General features: G+C 35.1%; 1 protein-coding gene across 15 annotated transcripts in view; it reads right to left on the bottom strand.

The window, feature by feature from the left end:
* Positions 1 to 494: 494 nt before the first annotated feature.
* Positions 495 to 11,861, bottom strand: part of NAV3 (neuron navigator 3) — an 892,922-nt gene continuing 881,555 nt past the window's right edge. For all 15 annotated transcript variants that reach the window (XM_008958338.6, XM_063593553.1, XM_063593552.1 and 12 more), the window contains 2 exons: positions 8,386 to 8,589; positions 495 to 3,109 (listed from right to left, as the gene is read on the bottom strand). In XM_008958338.6, the coding sequence (XP_008956586.1) occupies positions 2,990 to 3,109; positions 8,386 to 8,589 (324 nt within the window). In that variant the 3' untranslated portion in view covers positions 495 to 2,989. The remainder of the gene's footprint in view (positions 3,110 to 8,385; positions 8,590 to 11,861) is intronic.

Here is an 11,861-nt window from a genome sequence, read left to right as displayed (position 1 = left end):
CCAATTACTGAGGTTAAAGAGATTTCCAAGATACTTAAAAAGAAATTATGATTTTAAAACAGGTTCTTTTTTCTTTTTTTAATCTTCTCTATTAAAATAAATAAACTACCACCCAAATAATTAGTTTGCTTTAAAATAATCTTTACAGCTAAAAGTTCAAAAGAGGATTTAATGCAATAAAAACAAAGAAACATTTATTGAGTTAATTTAACTCAGTGAATCTCAACATTTTATTTTATATTCTTACTTTATCATCGGCTATTTAGGAAAACTATTCAGAGTTGTCTAAAATATTCACTAAATAACTATCATTGAAAAAGATAAACTGATTACCTTTATTTACTTAAAAGCTGAAGCCCTTTTTATGTTTATAAAATAGAAATTTGCATACAGTCCTATTGATGGCATATTAATAGTGCAAGCAACATTTTAAAGCTTGACACTTCTTGATGCAAAATTATTCATTTTTTTCCATACATAGAAACCACACCATGTTGTCAATAAATAATTCCACTTTAATGGCAAAGTAATAATTTAGACAGATACAGGGTGCACATTTGCAAAAAAATATATGCAAGCTGGTTTACAAGCTAGAGGAACAATAAACCAATAGAAAATACATCATCCAGTTAAGTCCATTGACACCAAGTACTTATTGTTGGGGCTTTACAAAGACTACAAAACTTTTCAGATGATTTATTTCACTGTTTCTGCCTATTTACATGATATGTTACATCAAAATGTACAAAATATAAAATGTATACAGACAAATGTTTCACAAACTAGTTTAAGTTGTAAACTAGGTGGACCTACTGGGATGTATTGCAGGAAATTCTGTTTATGCTCATGTTTGGACTGTGTTTCTCAAAATGGCAGGGAAAGATTAGCAATTTTCTTAGATCACATATTATACAAGGGCAACTAGTCACTCATCCAGCTACATATATTGATGTTTCACAACAGATTTGATCCATGTTTGAGGCTTCAAAGTCAGGGTGACAATTCTATGTGCATAAATTCAGTTCGGATTTCCCTTAGGGCAATAGCACCGTGTAAGGACCTATTGACTTTGTGACACTCTGAAAACTGCACAGATGTTTCGTGGTGGTGTTGTTCTATAGCAACTGACCCATTGGTGGTCACAGAGAGTAGCACCAAATACACGTCCTAAAAGTAACGCATTTTCACACACTCATAGAAGAAGTCTATACCATGGCCTAGCCCTTGGGTTTCATAAACTTAAAACCTGTCCTTTGTGTGTGGTGGTAACTTCTCCAATGACTGATCAGTTTTCATGCACTCTCTTTAAAGCCTGCCATGACAGATGTACTTTCAGACAGTTTTACTTATCCAAAAATATATTGGCTTCATGTACAGTTTTGAAGCATGCTCACTCTAGCACTGATAGCTCCTGCATAGTCAAAAACAACTGTAAATACAGGACAAACACACCAGATAATACAGCTTTGAGGGTTTGCATTCTGTATTTGTTTGCAATGTACAGGAAATCTCAGCAAGTGAAACACCTCTTAACACAAACAGGATAAAATACAATTTTGTTTGTGTTTGTTTTGATTTGTGCAAGTTTTAAAAATTATTATTTACAATACCTACCCAGTAGACTGTGCAAATCTAACCTTCTTTTACAGTATAAACGCTTCCTCTTCCACAGTGACCTTACCGCTTCAGTGTTCTTTAATGCTGAATTTCTCATGTACAACAATAGCAATCAAAACAACATGCGTCAAAACTCATTAAAAAAACAAAAACAATAGGGAAGGAAAGCCGAATAGTTGTGCTCATGCTGCATCTAGTGCTTCCAGCCCTGCTGGATAATAATTCAAAATCTCCTGCCTTCTGAAACTCTTTCACTTAGAACTGGATGGAATTTCGCCACATGTCTTAGGTTTTAAGTGACGGTCAAAGAGCATTTCTGGGTTATTTTAATATTTTGGAGGATAGGCAAAGCGATCTATTCACAAGGCTAAAAATACTGATCTTTCTCCTATCCATTTCTTCAAAAAAAAAAAAAAAAGAGATAGATATATAGAGATGAGGCTACTGTGTTAACTGGTGTTGCTTGGTTGTAAATGAAAAGACAGTGGAAATTACCAATGGTTTAGGATTTAAACCAACTGTTAAACTGTCATAGAAATCTGTTTTAAGGCAGTGAGACAGCACCATAGGAAATGTTCCTTCTTTCACTGAAAAGGCTCAAACAAATAAAGCCCTAAAAAAGCCTTTTATCAGTGTTGACTAATAATTGGTATAAAACTCTTGTTAAGGGAGTGGGCAGGTGGTTTAAAAAGACCACTGTGGTAAAAACAACCTTATAAAACCAGTGACTCATATACTAAAAAGTTGGTGGAGCACATCATGAGAACGTGGCAGTTAGAATTAAATTGGCACTTCTCCAGTTTGCCACAGTAGTGTTTTTCTGGTGGTTGCACAATTCCATTTGTGCTTATGGAGGACTGGCCTCTTGGATTTGTTCTGGAATGGGGTGAGCGCACAACACAAACACTACTGAAGCCCTGTGACCAGCACCGTGTGGCACAAAGGAGGTTGGACAGATCAGAAAGATGGACCCTGCCTGGGGCGAACAGCCCCTCAGAGGAAACAAAAGGAAGGGACAAAAAATGGTCTGCATTGTAAACTTTTAAAGAGGAAACAAAGAAAGTCCAGTTTGGCTATCCCATGTGCAATCTATTCAGTTGCCCTGTCATTAGGGTCCTTTCCAGTTGAGTAATGGAGCTTTCTATTACTCCACAGATATAAAAAATGCTTAGAAATAAACTAAAGTTAAGCTTCCATTGCAATTTAGCATCTTGGCGGTTCAGACTTAGTTCTGCTGCCTCCTTGGAGACCACAACTCTGGGTCAGGGCCCTTGACAGGGTGCTTTTATACTGGCAGTGGTTTAGTGAAAATACCTTTCTTTTGAAACATTTTTTTAAAAGCAAAGTCTTTTCCCTTAACTTTTTTCACCCTCTAGAGGGTAGATTCAAGAGATGAATCCAAAATGTCTTCATGGTGGCTGGTGCTTTCGCTGTCGCAGCTTTGTGTGCTCGAGTAATTGGCTGCTTCTTGGAGTTTCATTAGCATATTCATCTGAAGAAAGAAAAAAGACATCGATATAGGCAATGATGCATTGAGTAAGCCAGCCCATAAAAAACAAGGCCCTGAGCCACACCGAAGAGCTATCTTATCCCATCCAAGTGACAGGGGAAAATAATTTTAGATTTTTACTCGTTGCCCCTGGCTCCTATGCTGTTTCTCCCAAACATGACTACAACACCAAACCATAAGGACAAAATAGGGCCTCTAGATAACTCTTTTATTTGGGGTTGTGAATGAATACTGCTCCAGCAGGGAGACTGGAAAGGAAACTGTATCACAGCTGGACATCTGGGTTCGTTGCTGGAAAGTACGCCAAGCTTCCCAGCTTTTTGGCTGGGAGAAGCAGAAAGCATTGAATGGCAACTGAAAGTCATGAATGTTCATACACACACAGACGCACACAGAGGCACACACGCACTGTCCCTTGAGAGAAGGAGGGTATGGAGAGGAATGAAGCCAGCTGCTGCACACAAGCACACCATCTGCTGTTTAGGAGCTGACCTCGGGAGGAGGTGACTGAATGAAGCAGACCATGAGTGTTTGAAGAGGGAGAAGGAAAGAATTACTGTCAAGTTTGTGTTGTTAAATTTCTGGCTAAAATATGATTGATATATCACCGAAAACAAAAACCATCATCTGGAACAATAGCAGCGGTCTCAAGTTTCCCAGCCTTATAGAAGAATGGTAATGTTCTAGTAAAAGGGACATATGCATGAAAGCACCTGGGGAGAAAGGCAGCTAGTATTTCCATGTATTATAAAATAAAGAGCAGTCACATTGCTTGAATTTTGATAGATCTGGAGCTCCACTGTTAGAGATGGACTTTTTTTTTTTTTTTTCGGAAAAAAGACTGTTTAAAGACAAATTGTGAATAAATGGTTCAATGATTTTAGAAAGCACAGAAAAATTGGCACGTCTTTATGAGGGTAGTGGACTTGTTTTCATATCAAGGGTTTTTATAAATTGTAACAATTTTTATCTTACCTAATGCATACTAATTTTATTATTCTATAATCAAAAGTTTTTTTTTCCAACTTACAGAAATAGAAAGGAGAAATCTAAAAAATGATTCCTTGGTCATATGTTAAGCTATGCATGCTTGTGTGCTCTTTACAGAAAGTGTGCTTGATAAATGCTTGTGAAATAAATGATAAACTGGTAATCACCAATTTCAGCAAGAATTCCTTTCTGACAAAGAGACTACAGTTACAGCATAATTTGAAATCATTTTAATAGTCTCAGGAAAATATGTTTTAACCTAATTTTCAATCTGACTCTCTTAATTTATTAAATAAGCTACATAAGGTTATGAAATAAAAGTAGTTGGTGATAACTTTTTAAACCCAGTAAGCCAAAAGTCAAATGTCTCCTTCAACATAGTTTCTTTCTCTCCCACTCTCCTCTCTCTTTCTCTGTCACCCACACCCCTACCTTCCTACTTTCATGTCCATTCATATTCCTTCTCCCATTTCTTTTATCAATCTGTCACTCATTAGCAGCTGCCTGTATGTTCAAGCATTTGGGTGAAACTGATCTGTAAAATAAAACTGAGTTTTGAGCACCCTAGTGATTTAGTAAGAGTAGAAATGATAAATGATATCTTTTAAAAAAGATACAATTGTATCTTAGGCACAAATGTTTGAAATCACTTGAATGCTGGATGTTGTAAAAGTTTCACTGTGTAATAGTATTGTTATTAAAGTCTTAATTTTTAAAAATGGTGTCATATAGTAAATATGTTCCATTATAATACATTCCACATCTCAGATTCATAATAAATGTATACGTGGGATTTACTTTGCCTTTGCCTAGTATTATTTTGTGCATTCAAATCAAGGGAGTTTACAAGAGAAGATTACGTATGATTTAGTCATTATCGTGATACATCACAATTTTCCAAAAAGTATTAATATTTTTCCTCTCTTATTCCCCACTTCTTCCCCACACTCACTGCTATGGTTTGCGTGTGATATATCACTTCCGAAACTCTTGTCGAAATTTTATCCCCATTGTGGCAGTGTTGGGATGTGAGTCGTAGTGGGAGGTGTTGAATCATGGGGGTGGATTCCTCATGAACAGATTAATGGCATTCTGGTTAGGGGTCAGTGAGTTCTCACTCTGGAGGGAATGGATTAGTTCATGTGCGAGAGCAGGTTATTAAAGAGTCTTGCTTCTTCTCTCACCACGTGACCTCTCTGCACACTCCCACTCCTCTTCCACTTTCCACCGTAAGTTCATGCAGCATGAGGCTCTCACCAGATGCAGCTGCCCAATCCTAGACTTTTCAACCACCAGAACGATGAGCCAAATGAATCTCTTTTCTTTACAAATTGCCCAGCCTCAAATAGTCTGTTATAGCAACACTAAATGGAATAGGGCATCTATAGCCATAAATTTAATGTTTATCATTTCTAACACCTTAATCAAGTCCTTATCATCACTGGTACCATCTAATCTGCTAAGCTTCCAGATTCCATCCTATCTCCTTCAGTCTGTCCTCTCTCTACTCTGTTATTAAAGTGATCTTTAGAAACTGCAGATCTAACTAGGTAAATCATGGCTCAAACACCTTTGACAGTTCTCCACTGTCTCTGTGATAACGTTTTAACTTCCTGCAATGATAAACAAGGCTTAGCATGATCTAGCAATTGTATACTTCCACAGTTTTAATTCCTACCACCAACTGGTGTATAGTTCCCTAAACTCATCATTTCTATTACACTGTCCTCTAATGTTTCACATTCTATTTCTTTAATTTTGGATGTTCTCCCTGCAACCATATGGTGAACTCCTATTAATCATTCAAGATCCAGCTCAAGCATCTCCTCTGTAAAGCTTTATTCTAACTGCTTCCTCAATGAACTCACAATTTTACCTAATATGTGCCTCTATTATGTTACTGCAGTTCATATAGGTAGAAGTCTCTCTTCACTACTGGATTTTAAGCTTCTTGAGATCAGAAATGACACTGTAGTTATCTCCTGATCACCAGGTCTTAGCATTAAGGACATACTTATTAACATTCTCTTTGTTGTTAATGGTGAATACACATTGTATTTTTAAAATAATGTGAGATATACCAAAAACTTGCATCGTCATTCAGATTCAAAAAGTCTCTCTCCTCTCTTCTTCCCTGTTTCTTCGCTACACTCATTGCTATGGGGATTTCTGACACTAAATAGTGGATGTTCCTTGACACTAAATAGTGGATATTTTGTAGGATTTCTGATTTAGAATGGACTGAAAATATATGTTGGCTTCATGCTAGTAATTACAAAAATACATAGAAATAAAAACAGATCGTCACCGGTCTGATCAACATAGAGAAACCCCGTCTCTATTAAAAATACAAAATTAGCCAGGCATGGTGGTGCATGACTGTAATCCCAGCTACTCTGGAGGCTGAGGCAGGAGAATTGCTTGAACTCGGGAGGCGGAGGTTGTGGTGAGCCAAGATCGTGCCATTGCCCTACAGCCTAGGCAACGAGAATGAAACTCTGTCTCAAAAAAAAAAAAAAAAGAAAGAAAAAAGAAAAAAAAAAAAAAGGAAAGTAAGAAAGAAAGAAAAAAGATAGAAATATTTATTTTTTTAAAACCAGAGAAAGCCTGCCAAATATTTAGTTTTAGATAACGTCTTTTACCATTTACCATGTAAGACCTCATAACTCCCTGTTTCTTAAGATGTTTAATAGAGCAGCAGGTTAGGAACCAGGAAATTTTTTTACCCCAATTCTCATGCCAGAAGGGAAAACCTTGAATTTGTTTCCTCTACTAGAAGACAAGTGCATTCAGAACCAGGAAAAAAAGTGCTTTATGGGGTGAGCTGAGCTGGACTATGAGAATTGGGAAAGTTGTGGGCATTTCCTAAGGGTTTCATATTCTACAGACTAAAACTGAGAACAAATCTTATAAACACCTCTCCTTATAAAACAGACATATTATATAAAAACTGCAGAGGTAGGACTGGAATTTTTGAGGAATTCAGATTAAATAATCCATACTCATATTCTAAAGCTTATATTTACTCTGTTAATCATTCTATCAGCAATTATTTAGTATATGCTCACAATTATGCTGAATCCAAACCAATTTCATCACCACTGTTGATTCCTAACTATGAATCATCTAAAAGGCCAGGTACCATGTTATAAAAATATAAGTCTGGGCTCTTAAGGAAGATATCGCCTAGATCAGAAATCAGCAGGAAATCCCTGGAATCTAAGTAGGTCTATATATATACTTCAGTGATTTTATGAAACTCTTAAAATTGTATGCCAAATTTTCAGTGTGTATGCATTTTGCTGGGGAAAGGATCTTGAAAGTTTATCAGGTTTTCCACAAGAAACTCCCAAAATGTTCAGCTGAGATGATGATGATGATGATGTGTGTGTCAGGGTTGTTGGTGTAAGGGTATTCCTTAAAATATCAAGTAATTTTATATCCTTAGGTATAGTCACAGGTTATGATTTTTAATTATTTATGTTTTGTCTTTGTTTGATTTAAGCAACATAATGAATTTTTATTTCAGTATCTTTTCTTTCTGTACTGGTTGTAAAAGTCCAATAAGCTCTATACTCATAGAATGGTGAGTTAGTAACACTTCACATTTGATACCAATATATTGAAAGTAATCTGTAAAAATAAAAATAGATATATAAAAAGTGTTTTTTTTCCTAATAATACTACATACTTAAAATTTTCAGAATATTCATACTTTGGAGTTTTACAGACTTTTATTTCAATTATTCCACTATTTTAGAAAGTAAATAAACCATAACTTCCATTTGACTTCCAAGTCAGTTTATCCTTTGCTACAGTAGGCAAGAGAAGACCCATTCTATAAAATTAGTCAGGTTAGTTGATATAGGCAAAATATTTTTTAGTTCTCCATGAGTACATTATACCATAACTTTTGTTTTTCTATTTAAGAAAAAAATTGAGTTTTCTCTTAAATGCCTATTGAATTGAGTCATAATATAGAAAATTATATTTATGTAATTATATACACAATTTAATGCATAATAAGAGAAAAATTATAGTCTAGGAGTTCATTCTGGTTGTAGCATTTCTTGATTTCTTTTTAAGCATACAAGTTTGGTTTTCACTTTAAGATTTTCATCCATGGAAAGCAGGCCAAAGATAATAGGGTTAAAACTGTTCCAAATGTTGCTTCGGATAACAAATGTCTTTGCTAGAAATAACTAAATATTAATGACTATACACTGTAGTCAAGATTACATAGGAAGAAACGAACATCTGATTCTTACCAGGGGATCTCCTTCTGTGTCAGTTTGCGGAATGTGCTTTGAGGTTGTGGCTTCCTTAGTGGATGTGCAGCTTTCATACCCAACATCTTCTGGTCGCAGCTGAAGTAAGGCTGGGCTCTCCTGAGGCAGAGATGCTGAGCTCCATGGATATGTGTCAAGCACCCACTTTGAAGGATCTTCCCATGGTGTGCGTTTCCCATACATCTAGAAGTTGACCACGCGTTTAGCATATATAAAACGCATTTCTATTCAGCAAAAAAGGGGACTGCTAGTTGGATGTGATTTTTTGACATATTGAGTTCTTAAGGGACTTTCAAGAGAATTAAGTATCTGTATACAGTTTTGCAGATTTAAAACATGTATCTGTCTACATAGCTCACTTTAAACTTGAAGGCTAGACAAAATGAAGCTGAATATTTGGAATAGATGTCAACTTTTGGGGGAGAATATACGGGAGGTTTATTATAAATAAACATAGAAATGACTGCCCACATTTACTAGTAATTTGACAAACCAAGAGAAAAGTAAAGGTTGAAAAATAAAAGCTTCAATTATGGAAGATTTTAAAAAATATGCTTGATATTAAGTAGAGTTCTCTACTAAAGTGTACCTTGGAAAGATGGAAATAAAATAAAAGTAACTTATTTTTCTCTGCCTAATTCACTCTACTCAAACTGTCTTTTAGAGTAAGAAAACTTTCTCTGATAACAATTTTCCTGTGATCAACTTGCTCTTTAATCCCATTGCTTTCTGTAAAAACTCTTTTTTATCTTATTTTATTATTATTATACCTTAAGTTTTAGGGTACATGTGCACAATGTGCAGGTTTGTTACATATGTATACATGTGCCATGTTGGTGTGCTGCACCCATTAACTCATCATTTTGCATTAGGTATATCTCCTAATGCTATCCCTCCCCCCTCCCCCCACCCCACAACAGTCCCCGGAGTGTGATGTTCCCCTTCCTGTGTCCATGTGTTCTCATTGTTCAATTCCCACCTATGAGTGAGAACATGCGGTGTTTGGAAAAACTCTTTTTAGATGTTTGTGTTTCAGGCCACTAGTAAAAAAGGATAAAAAATAGGAAACTGAATTATCAACTTTGCAAGAACCCTTATTGTGCAATTTGCCCAATAAGTAAGAGCTGATATAGCCTGGTTAAAGTACTGGCAGTGGAATGGAAGAATCAGATAAATCCAAGAGATGTTAAACATTTTTAAGCTGCAAGCAAAGCTGAACCCAAACTAGAAAGGGCAGCCTGAAGAGAAGAATGAGACATTGTGAAAAAAAAAAAAAAGTATAATATTACAAGGCACAGAAAAAAAGTGAAAATTAAGAGAAGGGGGCAGTAACATAGGGACACTTTTTCCTTAAATTACTTTCCCTCCCCATTTGACTTGCTTTACCAAGGACAATCCTGGTTAGTAGGTGCCTATTTGGTCTCAGATGACATACTTTGGTTTGTTGTTAGATGGCTGTTTTGTATAGTTTGTTTTGGTTCAGTAAAGACAAAAGGGAAAATGGTGGACATTAACACCATAAAAACTTCATGGACTGCCTTGGAGTTTTCTTTTGAGTTTCTTCTGGAGAAGTTGGACTTACCTAAAATAAAAGGGAGTCTAGGTACTGATATCTGTGCATTTCCTTAGGAGATGGTAACAGAGGTACAATCATTATACTTTTTTTAAAAATAGTTATCTTGTTTTAGAGCAAAAGTTTCCTCTCAGTTACAAACTTACTTTATAGATGTAACAGATAGCATGCTACACAACTTAAACCAATTGAAGAAAAACATGTATAATTCTTGGAAAGCTTAATTATGTTTATTTGTTTGTTTTAATGTAAGTCTAGAATCAATTAATTCTAGGTTTTTAAAGAACCACCCAGGACAGCAAAATTGGAAGAGACCAATGAAAAGCTAAATGGGCCAAACACTATATTTCTGAGTGAAACACATATTGTAGAAAAAATAATTGAACAAAGAGAACTCTAAATATTCAGAATGAGATGAATTGATAGCTGACTAGTTAAGAAAGAATCCACCAGAAAAAAATCAAAATCCATTGTATCACCAACATTTTTTCCAACTAAAACATCTGGCAGAGTGCATTCCCCATAAGGTTTTTCACCAAAAAAATCCGCCTTCATCTGAAGATATTATTTTATTACTCTAAACTTAAGAGTGTCATTTTTGCTACCAGGCTTTGTTTCTCCACTTCTTTCTCCAATCCAAGATTCTTTGTTGCCAGTAAATCCATGGGAATGGATCATGACAGATATGATTCCTTTGCTTCTTGCTCCCCTAGAAATATTTTCAGCTGATAGACTTTTCTGGCCCAGCATAGTCTTCAATAGCAATGAAAACTGTCTACCCACAAAAGGACTTTCCAATTTTTCCCTTCCCATGTGCTGGATTCCCCTCCCCCAAAAAGCCCTAAATCACGGTAGATTCATCTTTCACACTAACCTACTTCTAAACATCCTGAACCATAGCAAGAAATGAGACATTTTTATCCCTCTTCAAAAATAATTTTGAAATATCCCTCAGTTTTAGTTTGAGAAACTAATCCTTAAGTGATTATACTTTTGCCCAAATGGAAACTTCATAGAATTATAATTCTCCAAATAATGTTCTATAAATAATATTAATTTAAATATGAAAAAAGAACCCATGTACCTTTTGAAATAAGACCTAAGGATGCTAAGCATTTTAGCTATTATCATTTCAAGGTTTTTACAAAGATTCCTTTGCTTTCTATTAGTAAACAAATATTAAATGAGGAGAAATTTATTTATAAATACTTAGATAATGGTTTATTAAAACCAAAACCATAGCTAGAGAACAAATAATGTATCAAAATATTAACTTCAAAATTATTAGTTCTAAAATTTTCATAAAATGATTTTTTTGGTACAAATAATCAACATTGAAAGATCCAATGTATATCCTATAGTAGTTTTAGAAGAATTCTGAAACACAATATGTTATACTTGAAAAATAAAAACATCTGTATAAGCTTTTATTTTATTGGAGGCATCTGCTTGGGGTAGATTGGCTCATACCTTTAAAAGTGTTAAATTTGGTTATTTAAATCTAGAGTAGAACCAATCAATAGCATTATTTAGGATCTTAGCTTTATCTCTGAGGCTTCAGAGTATCCTCATAAAATTCATCATGTTCACCAGAACTATCATTTTAGTTCCAAATACTACCATGCCATTCAATAGATAAAGAGAGCCTGATAGTAAAAGGGAGTAAAAGAGGGAAAAATAGATGGACAATTTTTTTAGACAGCAAAATAAAGACAACACACTATTGTAGATGACTGAATGTGGAAAACATAAACTATATCTTAATTCTAATAGTAGTTGTAAAAACCAGAAATAGAGATGTCTTGGCTGAGTTACTGAAAAGGAGATGAGATTCTTCCTCAATAAATTGGGTGATTATGTTACACAGATTTTAAAGAGTTTT

Source organism: Pan paniscus, chromosome 10 (genome assembly GCF_029289425.2).
Source record: "Pan paniscus chromosome 10, NHGRI_mPanPan1-v2.0_pri, whole genome shotgun sequence".
Taxonomy (NCBI): Eukaryota; Metazoa; Chordata; class Mammalia; order Primates; family Hominidae; genus Pan; species Pan paniscus.
This window is presented reverse-complemented; position numbering and strand designations above follow the sequence as displayed.